The sequence below is a fragment of the Sus scrofa genome, unplaced genomic scaffold (assembly GCF_000003025.6).
Source record: "Sus scrofa isolate TJ Tabasco breed Duroc unplaced genomic scaffold, Sscrofa11.1 Contig63, whole genome shotgun sequence".
Taxonomy (NCBI): domain Eukaryota; kingdom Metazoa; phylum Chordata; class Mammalia; order Artiodactyla; family Suidae; genus Sus; species Sus scrofa.
Window position 1 is genome coordinate 84,729 of NW_018085271.1, and position 18,908 is coordinate 103,636.

The 18,908-nt window shown below is 45.2% G+C and overlaps 1 protein-coding gene across 2 annotated transcripts in view; it reads left to right on the top strand.

Moving 5' to 3' along the window:
* Positions 1 to 18,908, top strand: part of LOC100153359 (multidrug resistance-associated protein 4-like) — a 161,393-nt gene that overhangs the window by 84,415 nt on the left and 58,070 nt on the right. For both annotated transcript variants that reach the window (XM_021082309.1, XM_021082310.1), the window contains exons 20-24: positions 4,055 to 4,174; positions 5,351 to 5,461; positions 8,422 to 8,522; positions 9,610 to 9,801; positions 15,538 to 15,693. In XM_021082309.1, coding sequence (XP_020937968.1) covers positions 4,055 to 4,174; positions 5,351 to 5,461; positions 8,422 to 8,522; positions 9,610 to 9,801; positions 15,538 to 15,693 — 680 coding nt within the window. The remainder of the gene's footprint in view (positions 1 to 4,054; positions 4,175 to 5,350; positions 5,462 to 8,421; positions 8,523 to 9,609; positions 9,802 to 15,537; positions 15,694 to 18,908) is intronic.

Below are 18,908 nucleotides of genomic sequence, written 5' to 3' on the forward strand. Positions count from 1 at the left end.
GAGACAGTGTGGCTGTGATTAAAAGCACAGCCTTGGGAATCAGGGAGTTGGCTGAGTAGGTGGGTTAACTGACTGACTCTTGGGCAGTGTGTGCTCTTAATCCCTCAGTCTGGTTTTCTCTCTGTCAAGGATATAACAATACCTGGCCTCTGTGGTCTCATGAGGATTTCTTGAGTTGATGCTTATAAAGTGCTTGCCAGCTGCTCTCAAAGGCACAGAACCTTGAACATGAGGGAAGTAACATATTAACAACTCATGGGCATCACGTAGCGTGAACGATAACCCGCAGCAGGGCTGTCAGCCTGGGGGCCTTGCATGCAGTTCCCTGCCCTCCCCCTGCCAGGGAGGATCTGCAGGCCTTGTGGGGGTGTGTCCCCAAGAGTCCCCAAGGTGGTGTAAACACAGCCATCAGTCATGCGAACTGTAGGGTTACAGGTGTCTGTGACTGCGTACAGAGGCCATGGCTGTGACGTAGTCTCTTTCAGAATAGCGAGCTCAGTCTTTGTGGGAAAAGGATGTTACTCTGGGCGAGATAGTGCAAGAGCCTTAATTTTAGCCTAGTTTTCTTTGCAGACTCTCCAGTTCATGAACCCTGGTAGCTTGCTCAGTCGTAAGTGGGTTTGGAAGAAACAGGATAACTTTTCATGGGTCTAGATTCCTGCTGGATTCTGTGCCTCTTTGGCATGAGGTGAGGTAGGTGATGGGGTGTTTGGTGTCCCCAGCGTTCAAGGCTGAGATGACACCTGATTTCTAAAGTGCATTCCATCCTCCATCCCTGCCGGAAAGAAGCACCTGCAGCTTTGATCTCCTGAGAAGGGAAGCAGCAGAGGGTGGCCAGGCTGAAGAGTTCACCCCAGGACTCTCCCTGGGTGACCAGCATGTCTGCTTCCTTCTCAGAAGCCTTGTCTGTGATGAGTAGTGTTGACGTCACAGCGTCTGCTCTGGGATGAGAGCGGGGTTCTAGTGAGTTCTCTGCACTCTCTGGGACTGGACTCCTGGCCCCTCCTGACAGGATAATGGGCCCTGGAATTCTCCCGCATTGTCCCTGTGACACTCCCCCCCCCCCCCCCCCGCTTCCATATGGATTGAGTTCTGGGGCGGGTTGGGACACCTGCTGGGGCTGCAGGAAAGGCCTGATCAGAGCTTCCAGCCTTCCTTACTTGGAGCATGAGTTCAATCTGTGTTCATGCTGCTGTGTTAAAAGTGCAAAGTTAGGAGTTCCCGTCGTGGCGCAGTGGTTAACGAATCCGACTAGGAACCATGAGGTTGAGGGTTCGGTCCCTGCTCTTGCTCAGTGGGTTAACGATCCAGCGTTGCCGTGAGCTGTGGTGTAGGTTGCAGACGTGGCACGGATCCCGCGTTGCTGTGGCTCTGGCGTAGGCCGGTGGCTACAGCTCCGATTCGACCCCTAGCCTGGGAACCTCCATATGCCGTGGGAGTGGCCCAAGAAATAGCAACAACAACAACAAAAGACAAAAAAGACAAAAAGACAAAAAAAAATAAATAAATAAATAAAAGTGCAAAGTTAAAGGAAACTAAAATAAATAAAATTAAAAGTCCCTCAATAGAATGAAGGGAAAGAGCAGTGTGGCTGCTGGAATAAGACCCCAAACCTGCAGCTGGACGGTCAGAAGCTCCAGCGAGTCTCTTATGGCTCTTTGTCTGACTTTGATACAAGAGGAAATGTTAGTTCATGTCCCGGTTCAGAGAAGGATTTTTTTCATGAACACAATATTGCAAGTGAGCGCCCCTGACAGTGAAGGTTCCTGGTCAGATGTCCTAGTGGAAAGAGCCCCAGCCTGAGAGGCTGGTCACTGGCCCATGGCCCAGGCTGTGCTCCCCCAGCCTAGGGCTTCCCACCCTCTCTGAACTCCAGTGTCTCACAGGAGGAAGCTGCTCCATCCTTGCTTGCAAATCAGGGACACTAAGCACAGAGGAAGTTCTGTGTCTTGGCCCGTTTGTACCCAGCACCCCCAACACATGCAGCGCCCATGTGCACATCGGTACTGAGTGAACTGCCCCCAGACAGGCATTTGGATGCCAGGCTAAGGAATAAGGTCCTGAAAATAATCTGGAGTTTCCCCCCATTCATTGCTGTCCCTCCATCATTTTAAACATCTCTGTAGCCCCCTGTGAGTTGTTACCTTCCCCTAAACACCTAGGTTTTGCTGACACACCTTCTCTAAGAGACACATGGATACTAAGTGCTAAGTCGGTGTTTCCTGCTGATACAGCACAAGTTATCACTCATCCCGGACAGAGGTCACAGGCTCCGAGTCTGCCCTTGACCACAGCGAGTTACAGCCTGGTTCACGGTGGGGAATGAAAGCCGTGAGGGCTCCGCCCTGCCCAGCAGCCTGAGCCCACCTGTTCCGTGGTGTGCAGGAGCCTGGCCCTGGTGCTGGTGTTCAGTGGGCTCTTAGGGCAGATGGCAGGGAGACGAATGGCCAGTCATGTGCCACCAACTCCTAAACCCACGTGAAGTCTCTCAAAAGAGAATGGCCACTAAGGCCACCGTCTGCTTCTAAACGGGTGATGATGTGAGTGTCACATGCCACAGGGACCTCCAAATGCCAGGACAGGTCTCCAGCAGGGTAGTTATAAAAACATCCATCAGGTTCCCAGAGCAGAAGTCATAATAATTCAAAGATGCCTTGGCTGCATGTGTCCTGTGGGCACAAGGGCCCTGCGGTACCAGGTGCTCTGTGACCCACGTGGCGCAGGTGCAGGGAAAGTCCCAGGATACAGGGTGATGGCAGACTGTCCCCTCACCTTTTTTATCTTGCACCTGTCCTGGGCCTGGCACTGTTCCAGTTTGGGGGACATACCAATTTCATCCCAGCCCTCAGGTTACTCACCTAAGGTGGGGACAGCACACAGCTCCTCAAAATTCAGTGTGGTTAGGGTTAGGGTCACGGAGAATTAAATCTGAAAATACTACTCACTGAGAAATTCATAAATAGTAATTACACAGGAATAAAAAGACTCAAATGTCACCATATGCAGCAACGTGATGTACGTAGAGAATGTTATTCTTAGTACAGTAAGTCAGAAGAAAACAAATACCATATGAGATCACATATGCAGAACTGAAAAAATAAGACAAATGAATCTCTATTCAGAACAGAAACTCTGCAACATCGAAATCAAACCCACGGTTATCGAAAGGGAGAGGGTCAGAGGAGGGAGGGACAGAAGAGGAGTGTGGGGTTAACAGATCCGCACCACTGCACATCAGATAGGGAGCAACAAGGGTTTACTGTGCAGCCCGGGGAGTTTTATTCAGTATTTTGTAAGACCCTCTAATGAAGTATAACAGAAAAACCTCAGTTACTTGCTATGTTCCTGAATGTAACATGACATTGTAAACCAACTACATGTCAGTAAATTAAAAACAATTAGTGAATAGTTTCCACCTGGGGATGTGTCCGGGAAGAATTTGGAGGGTGGTGTGTCTGAGGAGGACCTTGATGGATGAGTTAGTGAAGAAAGAATTTCGTGATCTTGGAGTTCCTGTTGTGGCTCAGTGATTAACGAATCCGACTAGGAACCATGAGGTTGTGGGTTCGATCCCTGGCCTAGCTCAATGGGTTAAGGATCCTGTGTTGCCATGAGCTGTGGTGTAGGTCACAGATGCGACTTGGATCCCTTGTTGCTGTGGCTTTGGCCTAGGCCGGCGACTACAGCTCCAATTCGACCCCTAGCCTGGGAACCTCCGTGTGCCATGGGTGAGGCCCTAGAAAAGACTAAAAAAAAAAAAAGGAATTTCATGATCTAAATGTAGCTGTGATTTGGATTTGGTCAAAGAGGGGTTCAAAGAGAAGCTTTCATTTCCAGGGTGTTAAAGTGAAGCTGATGTGAACAGGAGTTTGAGGTTCACACGGAGGGTCCTCTCCAGAAGGGATGTCATCCCTCCTCCCCCAGGCAGCCCCCCAGGTAGTCCTGGGTGTGCCTCTTGGTGGGATGTGTGACCCCAGAGCAGGGGAGGCAGTGGGTTTCCTGGCATCCAGCCTCCCTGACCTGCTCTGTCGTGTCTCTGTCTCTGCTTCCCCAGCTCGGAGCCCGGTCTTTTCCCACCTAGCATCTTCTCTCCAGGGACGCTGGACCATCCGGGCGTTCAAAGCCCAACAGAGATTTCAGGAGCTGTTTGACGCTCACCAGGATTTGCACTCAGGTCTGTGAGTTTCTGGAAATGATTCAGAGGAAGGGATGAGTTGCCTTCTGAGGCCTGACCTCCCCCTCAGGTGGCCCTGCTGGCCAGCACCTCTCTCTGTGCTGCCCTGGTCCCCCTCTGCACATCCTCCCCTCCCCCACCCTCCCTCTCAGTGTCCCTCTGTGCTCCCCTCTGCCCCTCACAGCTCTGTGTTTCTCCCTGACTGCCTTGCATTGTCCTTCCATCATGGTCTCTGTGGCTTTCTGTCCCTTTAGGACAGGGGTCTACAAACTTTTCTTCCTTTCTTCCTCTTTCTTTCTTTCTTCTTTGTAAAGATCCAGATAGAAAATGTTTCAGGCTTTGTGTGCTCTACTGTTGCATTTGCTCACCTTTGCTGTTGTGGCACCAAAACAGGCAAAAAGTATATATCAGCTAATGGTGGCGGCTGTGTTCCATAAAACTTGATTCATAAAACCAGATGAGGGCAGTTCTTAGATAACAGGCTGTAGCTTGCCAACTCTCCTCAGAGTATGCAGGGTGGCAGAAGTGATTGAGGAAAATAATTTCCTGGTTTGCCACCCACTTAATGAGTATTATTCTTTGTAGCAGTGATGTTTTTTTCTAGGGTAGAATTTTCAGAATTTCCTCTAAGCCTGTAAGATCCTGGCCCAGCTTTGCAATCTTTATTCTATTTTGTGCAATAACATTTTCAAAGCCACATGCAGATCCTTGTAGCTGATGGTCATTTAGATACTGGCCTCTAAGAATAAACATGTGCAGGGCCCTGCCATGAGCACAAGAAGGTGCTGGAAACAGTGGGAGCTGTGCTCTCTGCTGTCAGAGAACCGGGAACCGTGGACTTGTGAGAGGAAGAATCTCCCTTGAGGCCCCAGCCCTGCAGGAAATGCACCAGTGAGACCATTTTCCATCTTTGTCCTTGTGACCGTATTTCTGTTATGACCTGAGGGTTGAGGTTTTCAGCACACCCTTCCCACCAGCCCCTGGACTGATTCCTCTGTGTCCCACATGTTGTCTGGTGTGAGAGCCTAGATTTCTGGAATCTTCAGGTTCCTTGAGGGGATGACTTTGTGTGAAAATCTCCTGTAGCTCAACTGAGCAAAATATTCTTTCTCATGGGAAGCTGCTAACGTGTTTTCTCTGCTTGTTCGTTATCCTTATTTCGGTTCACGAATCCAGAGGCCTGGTCCTTGTCTTTGACCACATCCCGATGGTTCGCCCTGTGCCTGGATGCCATCTGTGCCATCTTTGTCATTGGTGTTGCCTTTGGGTCCCTGTTTCTGGCAGAAAGTAAGTACAGATGTGGGTAACTATTTGTGGTATGATTACAGTTTATGGCTTCATATACATTTATTTTATTTTATTTATTTTTTGCTTTGTTGTTGTTGTTGTTGTTGTTGTTGTTGTTGCTATTTCTTGGGCCGCTCCCGCGGCATATGGAGGTTCCCAGGCTAGGGGTTGAATCGGAGCTGTAGCCACCGGCCTACGCCAGAGCCACAGCAACACGGGATCTGAGCCGCGTCTGCAACCTACACCACAGCTCACGGCAATGCTGGATGGTTAACCCACTGAGCAAGGGCAGGGACCGAACCCTCAACCTCATGGTTCCTAGTCGGATTTGTTAACCACTGCGCCACAACGGAAACTCCTTCATATACATTTATTAAATTAAACTCTTGCTAACTTGCCTAATATCATATACTCTTTTGGTTCTTTTGAATTGTATTAAAGTGTTTGCAGCTTGTGAGTCTGAGTGTGGCCCATGGAAGGAGTCATTTGATTCTTGATAAGACCTTTTATTCTTCTATCTTTCTTTGAATGGGTTGAAGTCTACGCAACTGTGGCAAGCTGACCTTCAGAACATTCTAGGTCGTGTCCCATGGTTGGGAGGAGAGAACCAGCTTAGGGCTTTGGGGTTTAGCTTTGGGGCCACTTGGATCTGGTGGTTGAAGGTGCCTGGTGCACAGAGGGGAGAAGATTCTCTGTAGGAAAGAACAGTCTCCTCCCTGCTCTCTGGGGGTGTTGGTGTGGGTTGTATGGAGTCACCGTCCCTCACTACTCCATGGTAACAACACAAAATCACAGTCTGTAATGATGGAACAGGTGTTTCTGCCCTGGCACAGAGGGTTAAGAACCTGACTGCAGTGGCTTGGGACAGTGTGGAGGTGAGGGTTTGATTCCAGCCTGGCATAGCGGGTTAAAGGATCCAGCATTGCCACAGCTATGGTGTAGTTTGCAGTTGTGGCTCTGATTCAGTCCCTGGCCCAGGGAACTTCCATGTCCCACAGGTGTGGCCATAAGGAGAAAAAAGAAATAATACTCTCATTATATGCACGTGATTTAAATATTATAAGGAAGTCTTCTTGGCAAAGAGACAGAAGGAGCTTGGCTTGGGATGAAGAATGGGACTGACTGGTTCTCTTCAGCAGGTAGTTCTGAGAAAGTTGGAAGCTGCATGTGAATCAGTGAAGTTAGAACATACCCTCAAACCATACACAAAAATAAACACAAAATGGCTTAAAGATTTAAATATATAATATGACACCACAAAACTTTCTTAGAAGAGAACATAGGCAAAACATTCTGTGCCATAAATTGTACCAGTATTTTCTTTTTCTTTTTTTCTTCTTGGCTTTATTGGGCCACACTTATGGCATATGGAAGTTCTCAGGCTAAGGGCGGAATCAGAGCTGCAGCTACCTACCTACGCTACAGCCACAGCAATTTGGATCTGAGCCACATCGGCCACCTACACCACAGCTCATGGCAATGCCAGATCCTTAACCCACTGAAAGAGGCCATGGATCAAACTCACATCCTCGACCCACATTCTCGTGGATTCTAGTCTGCTGTGTTACTGCTGAGACACAATGGGAACTCCTATACCAATATTTTCTTTCTTTCTTTTTTTGTCTTTTTTTTTAGGGCCACACCCACCTACAGCTCCAGTTCCACCCAGACTAGGGGTCGAATTGGAGCTGTAGCCACTGGCCTGCAGCACAGACACAGCAATGCCATATCTGAGCCATGTCCATGACCTACCCTGCAGCTCATGGCAACGCTGGATTGTTAACCCACTGAGCCAGGCCAGGAATCAAACCTGCATCCTCATGGATGCTAGTCACATTTGTTTCTGCTGAGCCACAGCAGGAGCTCCAAGAACTCCCATACCAATTCATTTTCTTTAGTCTCCCAGTGCAATGAAAATAAAAGCAAAAAAAAAAAAAATAGGAACTAATAAAACTTACAAGCTATTGTCCAGCAAAGGAAGACATAAACAAAATGAAAAGACCACCTGTCGGCTGGGAGAAAATATTTGCAAGTGATGGGACTGACAAGGGCTTAATTTCCCAAATATATAGACACCTCAAACAACTCAATAACAAAAACTAAACAACCCAATTTAAAAATGGTCAGAAGCCCTAAGTAGACATTTCTCCAAAAAAGAGATACAGGTGGCAAATAGGCACATGAAAAGATGCTCAGCATTGCTAATTAGTAGGTAAATGCAAACTAAAACTGCAATGAAGTACCTCCCAACACCATTAAGAATGGCCACCATTAAAAAGTGCACCAGTAACAAATGCTGGAAAGGCTGTGGAGAAAAGCGAACCCTCCTGCATTGTTGGGAAAGCAAGTTGGACTCTCAAAAACAAGCAAACAAACAAAAAAACCCTAAAAACAGAGTTACCATATGATCCAGCAATCCCACTCCTGCCGCTCCTCGGCATATACCAAAGGAAACCATAATGTGAAAAATACATGCACCTCAATGTTCAGCTCAGCATGATTCACAGTAACGAAGACATGTTGCTGTGAATGGACACAACCTAAATATCCATCACCAGAGAAATGGATAAAGAAGATGTATTTCAGGGGTTCCTGTTGTGGCTTTGCAGGTTAAGAACCTGACTGGTATCCATGAAGATGCTGGTTTTATCCCTGTCCTTGATCATGGGGTTAAGGATCTAGCATTGCTGCAGGCTGTGGAGTAGGTCACACAGATGCAGCTCGGACCCCAGTTAACAGATGCAAACTAATACATATAGAATGGATAAACAACAAGGCCCTACTGTATAGCATGGGGAACTGAATTCTGTATCCTGGGGTAAACCATGATGGCAAAGAATGTGAAACAGACCCTATATATAACTGAATTACTGTACAGCAAAAATTGACACAACATCGTAAACCAATAAAATTAAAAAAGAAGGGCACTGACCTCATTCCTCCTCTTCATCCTCTTTTAGCTTTGAATGTCGGGCAGGTGGGCCTGGTGCTGTCTCTCGCCCTCACGTTCACGGTGATGGTCCCGCGGTGCGTCAGGCAAAGTGCCGAAGCCGAGAACATGGTAAAGTGTTTATCTTAACCTTCTTAACCTGTTCTAGTCTCCTTGCCGTTAAATGGTATAACATCAATTCTTATGTGAAATATTAAAACTGATGTTTTTACATTGTAGGTAATGGAATTTTTTAGATCCTTCCCCCATCTGTTTAATGTTAATGTAAAATAAAATATACACATCCTTTTCTCACTCTTATGGGTGCTACGTCTGCAGGTTTTATGTTCATCACAGCTGTATTCATGTGTAATAAATGTCTCTGTGGCAGGGTGGTTCTGAAATCCTGGAAAGAGCTAAAGGTAGTTTCTTAGAGGCTTATTTATTTTTGTTTCTTAGTTGGTAATTCCTCATTTTTGGCAAAAGAAGAATATAAGGTTTTGAGGTTAGTTGTTTAATTAATAGGTAGCAACCCCCTGCCCCGATTTTAGCATTTATTCTTGTATGTGTTGAGCTCCTTAATCTGCAGGTGTCCCTTCTTTCTGGCAGGATAAGCTCCGTCTCAGAATGTGCTGTCTGAGGTGTTGAGTGAATGGTCGCTTAGGAGGCCTTAGTCAATTTGTAAATTATCTCCTTTTTTGAATATTTGCATCTTCTCCTAAAGGGAGAAAAACAATATAGACGAAATGTTTCCATTGCATTCTTCACTTTTGTAGAGAAGGTGACTAGTTATTAAAACGAGCTTGCTGACTGTCCAGTTCTGCTCGTCATGACAGACGCCCTTCTGTACCACACATTACTGATCAGGGTCCATCAGTATCCCTTCCTTTGACACAACTCTCTTGTTTTGTTATTCAGGTATGAAAAGTGGATCAGTAAAGTCTTAGCATTCAGTTCTCTAGTTCTTTTGGTTTTAATACAATGTTGAAGGAAGTGGCCGTAAGTGACAGTGTTACAGGACGATGAACAAGTTTGCAAATCATCAAAGGCCTCATCAGACGCCTCCTTCTGTCCTTTGGGGATGATAAGACCTGGGGTAAACTTAACCAGAGAAAAGCAGACATAAAGATAAAAAAGCAAAACATCTCATTTACAATCTCTGAACCTCCATAAACAAGACCCTTTGTTCCTAACCCACGTGATGTCATGTGTCTTTCAGATGATTTCAGTAGAAAGAGTGACTGAATATATAGACCTTGAGAAAGAAGCACCCTGGGAATATGAGTATCGTCCACCGCCATCCTGGCCCCATGTAGGACGGATTCGCTTTAGTAATGTGAGCTTCAGGTACAGCTCAGACGGGCCTGTGGTACTGAGGGAGCTGATGCCACAGATTACCTCAGGAAGCAAGGTTTGTTTAAGACATTTGCCTCTTTAAAAGTCCAGCTAAAGACTGAGCTTTGAATCTGCTGTTGGCTTCCTCATCAGTGTGTCACAGGGACTCTTTGTCCCTCTTGGATGCAGATTAGGGCAGTGACGTTGTAGGTGAATCTTTCTTAGAAACTGACCATGGAAGGGGGACACCAGGATTTCTTTCCCTTTGTCATGAGCTCCACCAAAGGTGGTTGGTGCCCTGGGCTACAGAGCTGGATCTCAACCTGACCCAGGATACTGTATGTGACACCAGATTATTCATGCGGAGTCTGGACGTCAACCCTGGATCCCTGTCCCTAAGTCTCCAATATCTCGTTCCTTTCAATCCTTTCTTCTCTGTATTTCTGAAATCTTCTCTTCCTCCCATGATCTCTTCAGCTGCAGCCCCTCCTCTGTCCCTTGGCCCTTTCCTAGACTTGTCCTCCACTAGCCCCCACTGAGCTGTCAGCCCCTATCCTCCCCCACACAGGCTGATGCTTCCTGAAGCTCAGAGCTGGTCCTTACTGTCCTGGGTAAGCTGCTCCTGGAACCATTGTGCAGCCCCGGGTCCACTCCAGCAGCTTGTGGCCACCAGAGAAGAGCCCAGAATCTTGATTCAGTGGTGGGGGGGGTGAGGAACCAGGGCCCCCAGCTGGAGTCAGGGCCCAGAGACTTGCTCAGAGTCGATGAAAGCACATGGAAGGGAGCAGGGAAGACACACGTGGGAGACGACAGAGGGCGTGTGACCTGGTCCTGCCAGCATCCCTGTCTGCTGGCAGTGTCCCTGTCACACTCAGCTTGGGGCCCTCGGCTGGGACCAAGGCCAGGTCCTGACAGACACTAAACTAGAGCAGACACGATGTTGGCAGCTCTTCAGCACCTCCCTCTCCCCCAGGTCCTGGCCCACACGCGGTCCCCGTGCTCAGATCATGGTCGTTCTCCCAGAGCCCCGTGTCCTCCCAGCACCCCCGTGTGCGCAGCTGCCCCTCGACCTCGGAGCCCCTTCCCTCCCGTCATCTGGCTGCTGAAAGTCTCCTCCTGTTCAGAGTCAGCTCTCCTGCACCTGCCTCTTCAGGCTCCTCTGTGCTTCCACAGCATCTTAGAGAGTCTAAGATAGAGCTTATGGTACATCTGTGTTCATAGCAGCCAAAAGGTGGAAGCAATCCAGGTGTCCATGTGGAAAGTGATAGATGACTGTATATCCTGTAGTGAAATATTATTCAGATTTAAAAAGGGAAGAAAATTACCTGACCTGAGGACATCGTGCTGTTGAAGTAAGCCAGACACAAACAGAACCGTTACTTTATGATCCCGTGTATATGAGGTTCCTAGAGGAGTCAGATTCATAAGGACAGAAAGTAGGAAAGTGGTCACAGGGCTGGGAGAGGGGGTAATGGGAAGTCATTGTTCAATGGGTACAGAATTTCAGTTTCACAAGAGAAAATGTATTCCGTGGTTGGCTTGTACAACAATGTGAATACACATAACACTAAACTGTTCACTTTAAAATACTTAATTTGTAAATTTTGTTAGTGTATTTTACCACCATTAAAAGATATAGCATGTATGGCATGCTTTGCAACTTTGGGTCCATATCTCACAGAGCCCTCAGTGTTCTTTGTTGTTTATTTGTTTTTGCTTTTTAGGGCCGCACCTGCGACATATGGAGGTTCCCAAGCTAAGGGTCAATTTGGAGCTATAGCTGACGGCCTACCCCACAGCTACAGCCACACAGGATCCGAGCCATTTTTCTGACCCACACCAGAGCTCATGCCAACGCTGAATCCTTAACCCACTGAGCAAGGCCAGGGATCGAACCCACAACCTCATGATTCCTAGTCGGATTTGTTTCTGCTGTATCACAGAGGGAACTTCACCCTGAGTCTTCTGAAGATCAGGGGCATCTTATTTTCATATCCATTTCACAGAAAGTGGCATTCTTCAGGCCACAGAGAGGGTGGTAAGGGACTGCTGGCTGAGAAGGTGAGTGAATAACACACTGGTGAGAGCAAGCAGTGACTGAAACACATGCACCTCCAAAAGCAACCAATTATGTAGCATGTTAAACATTTAAGAACTGCTATTTAAGACTCTTTTGACCACAGAAAGAGATCTAGTGGACTGTAGCTGTAACAACAGGTATTATGCAGGTTTCTAATTCATGGAAGAAAGAAGAAGTAAAAATAACCAAAATTAGGTAAATAGCACCTTAGCCTTCCTGGTTTGATTCTGATACAGGTTGTATTTTTTTATTCAGATGTTTTTGTGGTTGATTTGATTATTTTAGAGAGTAAATGAAATTTTAAAGCATTTTCCAGCTCTAGAGGTAGATTGATTTGGGTTTTTTTCTTGCTAAAAGGTATTACTTGGAATACACGTGTGCGCGTGCACACACACACACATATATAAACATACATACATATAATAACCATTTTCCCTGTGTAAATTGTTGTCTGTCTGTGAAAATGAGGGGTTGGCCATTTGAAATTGTATTTATGGCTCTAGGATCCATCTAATGTGTCTGTCTCTCTGTCCAGCTTGTCATATACCTAGATATTATGTTTATAGATTTTTCCTTAAATTTCTATATCCTGAGTTTAAAAATCTCAGCTCCCTACTGAATGCCTCTTCTGTGCAGGACTTCACAGTTCATACACATAGTACAAAGGCAAACCCAGTATAGATCCTGCTGTCAACATATACAGTCCAGTTGAAGATGTAAGAAAATGGCTCTATCAGCTGTGTAAGATAGAAGGTGGTCGTGATGTGTATAGACGTTTAGGCAAAGATGATGTAACATCTGTTAGGGTTGAGAGACGCCTACATGATGGGTCAGGTAGAGCATTTCCGAGGACTGAGGCATGTGAGACAGACTTAGTGATGTGTGGCTAGGTTTCAGCAGGTGGAAATGCATGGGACAGGCATTCTGGGAGGTGGGACCAGCATGAGCAAAGGCACAGTGTCCTGATCCTGAGAGTGAAGAACTAGGCCCCTGAAGAGCATTCAGGGAACAGAAGTAGCAGGTGCAGAGCACCCACTGTCACGGTCCTTCCTCACCCCTACCCAGTGGTCCCAAGGGAGCTGACTCTGAGATGAAGGACGGAGAGGTTGGTGGGGACAGTTTCATAGAAGAGACTTCCCGGGGCGGAGTGACAGGCACAGACTCCTCCCTGGAGTTTGGAGCTCCCAGGCCTGTGGTCGTGAGCAGCCCACAGGCAGCGTCCCTGTCCTATCTCGGCCATTGACCCAAAGTCTACGAATGTCCCAGTTTGCACGGATGGGTCAGTTCAGCAGAGCTGATGGTGTGGGAACCTCCACACTTTCTCACAGCCACGTTCTCACCCGTGTCCCGATGCGTGTCAATGTGTCTATGAGGACACCCAGAGACACCGGCGTGCCTGGTTTATTGTGCTTCACAGACAGTGCATCTTTTACAACTTGAACATTTGTGGCAGCCCCGTGTCAAACAAGCCCATCGATGCTATTTTTCCACAGCATTTGCTCACTTAAGTGTTGTGTCTCTGTGTCACATGTGGGTAATTCATAGAATATTTCAAAGCTTTTCCTTATTATATTTGTCATGGTGATCTGGGATCCTTGTTCTTTGAATGAAGGCTCAATTGATTGCATTTTTTTAAGCAATAAAGTAGTTGAAAATCAAGGTATGTGCATTATTTTTCAGACATAAGGCTGTTGTACACTTTGTAGAGTGCGGTTTCGTGTAAAAATAACTTTAACATGCACAGATGAACAAAAATGCATATGACTCACTTTATTTTGCAATACTCACTTCATTGCAGTGTCTGAAACCAAATTCACAGCATCTTTAAGGTCTGTCTGTACCCAGAATATGTGAGTCACATATATACACACGGGAGATCTACCTATGTACAGAGAATGGCCCGTCTGTGTTACATAAATTAGAGTTTAAAGTTACAGAGTGGCTACAAAGATAATAAAGTTAGCTAAACCCACTTATATTTAATCTCTGTAAATCTTTTTTTTTTGAAATGCCATGATTGATTTTACAGACTAATATTTGAAAGTTTAGAGTTATTCAAATGGAAAAAGATGAAAAATTCCCACTTGGAGTTCCCTGATGGCCTAGCCTAGTGGTTGAGGATCAGCATTATCACTGTTGTGGCTCAGGTTCGATCCCTTACCTGGGATCGTCTGCATACCGTGGGTGCAGCCAAGAAAAAAAAATTTTCTGTACTCTGATCACAGTGCTCAGGAAGATTTAGTTCTTCTCTGTTTAAAGGCATGAGTATTTTAAATTTACCAAATTAATTTACAAATGAAAGCATGTTGTAGATCTTCCATGGATTCTGGATTCCTAAATAGAGATGAAATTTTTTTCTTGGGAAGATCTCACCAGGGAATAATCCGGTTGGGCAAGTTCATTGATAAGATGGGCCAGTTTCTCTAAACATGTTTGAATGCACACAACTTAAAGCCAGTATTTACAGTACAGTTTTATTCCTCACCAGCAATTTATCTGCATTATATCGATTCTTTAATCTTATTGTTAATGCACTTAATTTCTCTCTGCTTTGGTTGTAATAACTAGACTGATACTTCACATCTTTCCAAGATACAGTTTTTAAGTATTAATTGGTTTATAAAATGCCTTTTTTTTTGTCTTTTTGATTTTTAGGGCAGCACCGTGGCATATGGAGGTTCCCAGGCTAGGAGTGGAATTGGAGCTGAAGACTCCAGCCTATGCCACAGCCACAGCAACTAGGGATCTGAGCCTCATCCGAGACCTACACCACAGCTCACAGCAATGCCAGATCCTTGACACACCAGGGATTGAACCTGGTGATCATGGGTGCTAGTCAGGTTTGTTAACCACTGAGCCACAATGGGAACTCCTGATATACCTTTTGAACTGCTCTGCTGAAAGGTCTCCTATAAATAGGAGATGTTCTTTGTGGTATTGTTGACCTTATTATGTGCATTGTGTCTACTGGCTACTGTCTTTTAAGGGACTGAGACCTTCCTTTTATAATTTTTAGATTTTTGCTTTCAAGATAGAAGATCATTAAGATATTTAATATTAGGAAGTGATTTAGTTTCTCTACCAAAGAAAAACCCCTCTTAAATAATAGATGCTTGAGAAGGTGAGTATTGTTTATGTACAACACTTCTGACTTGACTCGTTGCCCACATAATTCTCAAGGTCAAAGTACCCAGACAGTAGGACTAAAGGTAATTTAATGAATTATATCTAATGGAATGGTTATCTGTATCTAAAAAGGTATGGATTTATTGCAAAATCTACAAAAATGTCAAGACTGGATTTAAATATATAAAAAAGATGTGAATCTAAATAAATAAATAAATAAGTAAATGGTGACATCTTGTGAACCACTTAGGAGAGGGCTGGCTTTTCACTACCAGTAGATCGATTTTGTTATTTTTAACTCTTTTGGAGACCAGGGGTTCCCAACCAGAGGACATTTGTCAATGTCTGACATTTTTGGTTGCCACAATTGTGGGGGGTGGGTTCTGGTAGCTAGTGCGTAGAGTCCAGGGTTCCTGCTGAACATTCTACAGTACACGGGACTTGCCCAGCACCGCCGCCCCCCCCCTGCCGCCAAGAAAATGAATTATTTGGCCCATAATGTCAACAGTGCCATGGCTGAGAAACCTATAGACTAAAATTTATCTTCAATAGTCAAAGTTTTGCTGCCCATTTTTAATTGTTAATCCCTCCTGGACTTCTTTACAGGTTGGCATTGTGGGAAGAACAGGAGCTGGAAAAAGTTCTCTCGTCTCGGCCCTTTTCAGATTGTCAGAACCCGAAGGTAGAATTTGGATTAGTGTGATAAACACAACCACCATTGGACTTCACGATTTAAGGAAGAAAATGTCAGTCGTACCTCAGGTATGCATATCAGAACATTCTCACGTGTTCTTTTCATAAGGTACCTAAGTTTAATTGCTTTTAATTTGATTGTCGTTTTTTCAAATTGCATGAAAATGTTGATCTTTTTCCTCCCAATAGAGCGTATTTTTCAACAGTTATTTTCAACAGTTATTTTCATGAGGTTTTGTTTGTTCATTCATTTGTATGTGATTTAATAACTTACCCAGATGGATTTCTGGACACTTCTGCTGATAACGTTATCATTCTGAGAAAAACATAAATGGTTTGTTTAGCATCGGAGAGGTTCCTAATGGGAAACACGAGTCCTAAGTGTCTTAATAAAGGACCTTTGCTATAGGGAATAAAGCCACCCTTTCAAAAGTGATCATCTCCCTGGAGGGCTTTCTGTGCACCTGTGAGGCTTTGAGAATTAGAGAGTGTGTGAGTGCTTTGGGGAGACATTGAGAATTCAGCCATTCATCAGCGAGTAGAACCAGGGAGGCCGTAGAGGAGAGTGAGGAGGAGCACGGGACTCGGATCCCATCTCTGTGCTCCTCAGGCTTCTCCCCCTCACAGGGCAGCTCGCAGTACCACCCCCTGGAGCTGTTGTGAGGACTGAACAGGTCCGTGCGTGTGGAGAGCTTCCTGCAGACCCCATGCCTGGTTGCTGTGACGGTGGAGCCTTGACGTGACCCTCTCTTCCTGGGCTCTGGTTCTATTTTCTTTTCTTCTGCTTCTTTAAAAAGTACGATGTGCAGGGAGTGTTTGGAGATTGGATTATATGCACAGCAGACACTCCTATCATTCCTTTTGGTTCATCCACCCAAATAATTCAGAGACTATTGATTGAGCAATTACTAGTCTCTCATTATAGAGTCAAGGGCAACATAGGCCCTGTGCCCACATCTTCCATCCTGCCCTCTGCTTTAACAACTTGTTGTTTACACACACACACACACACACACACACACACACACACACACACACACACACACACACAATCATCAAGGGAAGCTCAGGAAAACATCCTCTTGAGATGAGAGACCCAGGGAAGAGTTAAGACAAAAGTCTCAGGCAGACGTGCTTCCTGGAAGCGAGTACAGTGAGCTGTGAAATGCCTCTTTAGGAGGAAGCATGTAGAACGTGGCACCAAAGGAAGGAGAACATGGACGTGTGTCCTGTGACAGCACAGATACTGCCACCCACCCCTGACCTCTGAGATAACTGGAATTAGTATAAGTACTTTTGAAATCAAGATCTTTCTTTCAGACCACAGTGAGACACCACCTCACACCCCTTATGATGTCCGCTATCGATACAATAAAATAAAATAAGTGTTGGTGAGCATGCCAGCAAATTGGAATCCTGGGTGTTCCAGTGTGGCTCAGTGGAAATGAATCAGACTAGCATCCATGAGAATGAGGGTTTGATCCCTAGCCTTGCCTAGTGGGTCAGGGATCCGGTGTTGCCATGAACTGTGGTGTAGGTTGCAGACGCAGCTGGGATCCCGAGTTGCTGTGGCTGTGGCGTAGGCCAGCAGCTGTAGCTCCGATTTGACCTGAAGCCTGGGAACCTCCATATGCCACAGGTGCCTTGCTGGTAGGAATGTAAAATGTGGCAGCCACTGTGGCAAACAAGATGAAGGTTCCTCAAAAAAGTTAAAAATGTAGTTATTATATGATCTACCAATTCTGCTTTGGGGTATAAACACAAAAGAATTGAAAGCAGTATTTTTGAGATACCTGTACATGCATGTTTATAGCAGCATTATTGACAATGGCAAAAAGGTGGAGACAGAATGTGGTACAAGAGTTCCCTGGTGGCCTAATGGTTAAGGATTCAGTGCAGACACTGAAATGGCTGGGGTTTGACCCCTGGCCTGAGAATTTCCACATGCTATGGGTGCATCAGGAAAAAAAAAAAGAGAGAGAGAGAGAAAGAAGAAGGAAAATAGTATGGTGCATATACAAATAATGGAATATTTCTCATCCTTATAAAGGATGGAAATTCTGACACATGCTGCAACACCGATGAATCTTGAGGGTGTTATGCTACATGAAATAACCAGTCACATGAAACAGATACTGCATGATTCTACTAATGACAGGTACCTAGAGTAGTCAGTTCATGGAGACAGGAAGTATAATGGTGGCTGCCAGGAGGTGGGGGAAGGAGAGTAGGGCGTTCTTGTTAAATGGTACAGAGTATGAGTTTTGCCAGTTGAAAGGAGTTCTGTGGCTGGATGCTGGTGTTTGCTGTTCAACAGTGGGAATGTGTTTAATACTACTGATCTGTACGTCTAAAAATGGTTAAGGTAGTAAATTTTATGTGGATTTTAATCACAGTAAAAAAATTTTAAAGATAGTGCTTATGGGAGGAATAGAAATAAATTTTAGCACATAAAATCTCTCTGTTAAAAGATTCCCCCTGTTATTTGATTTCATGACTTCATGATTACAGTAGAAAATAGATGAGTTTGCATTCTCAGATTTTATGTTTTGATTGTACCCACTTCTTTTTTTTTATAATTTTTTTTATTTTCCCACTGTACAGCAAGAGGGTCAGGTTATTCTTACATTTATACATTACAATTACATTTTTCCCCCACCCTTTCTTCTGTTGCAACATGAGTATCTAGACAAAGTTCTCAATGCTATTCAGCAGGATCTCCTTGTAAATCTATTCTAAGTTGTGTCTGATAAGCCCAAGCTCCCGATCCCTCCCACTCCCTCCCCCTCCCATCAGGCAGCCACAAGTCTCTTCTCCAAGTCCATGATTTTCTTTTCTGAGGAGATGTTCATTTGTGCTGGATATTAGCTTCCAGTTATAAGTGATATCATATGGTATTTGTCTTTGTCTTTCTGGCTCATTTCACTCAGTATGAGAGTCTCTAGTTCCATCCATGTTGCTGCAAATGGCATTATGTCATCCTTTTTTATGGCTGAGTAGTATTCCACTGTGTATATAGACCACATCTTCCGAATCCAATCCTCTGTGGATGGACATTTGGATTGTTTCCATGTCCTGGCTATTGTGAATAGTGCTGCAATGAACATGCGGGTGCACGTGTCTCTTTTAAGTAGAGTTTTGTCCGGATAGATGCCCAAGAGTGGGATTGAAGGGTCATATGGAAGGTCTATGTATAGATTTCTAAGGTATCTCTAATCTGTTCTCCATAGTGGCTGTACCAGTTTACATTCCCACCAACAGTGCAGGAGGGTTCCCTTTTCTCC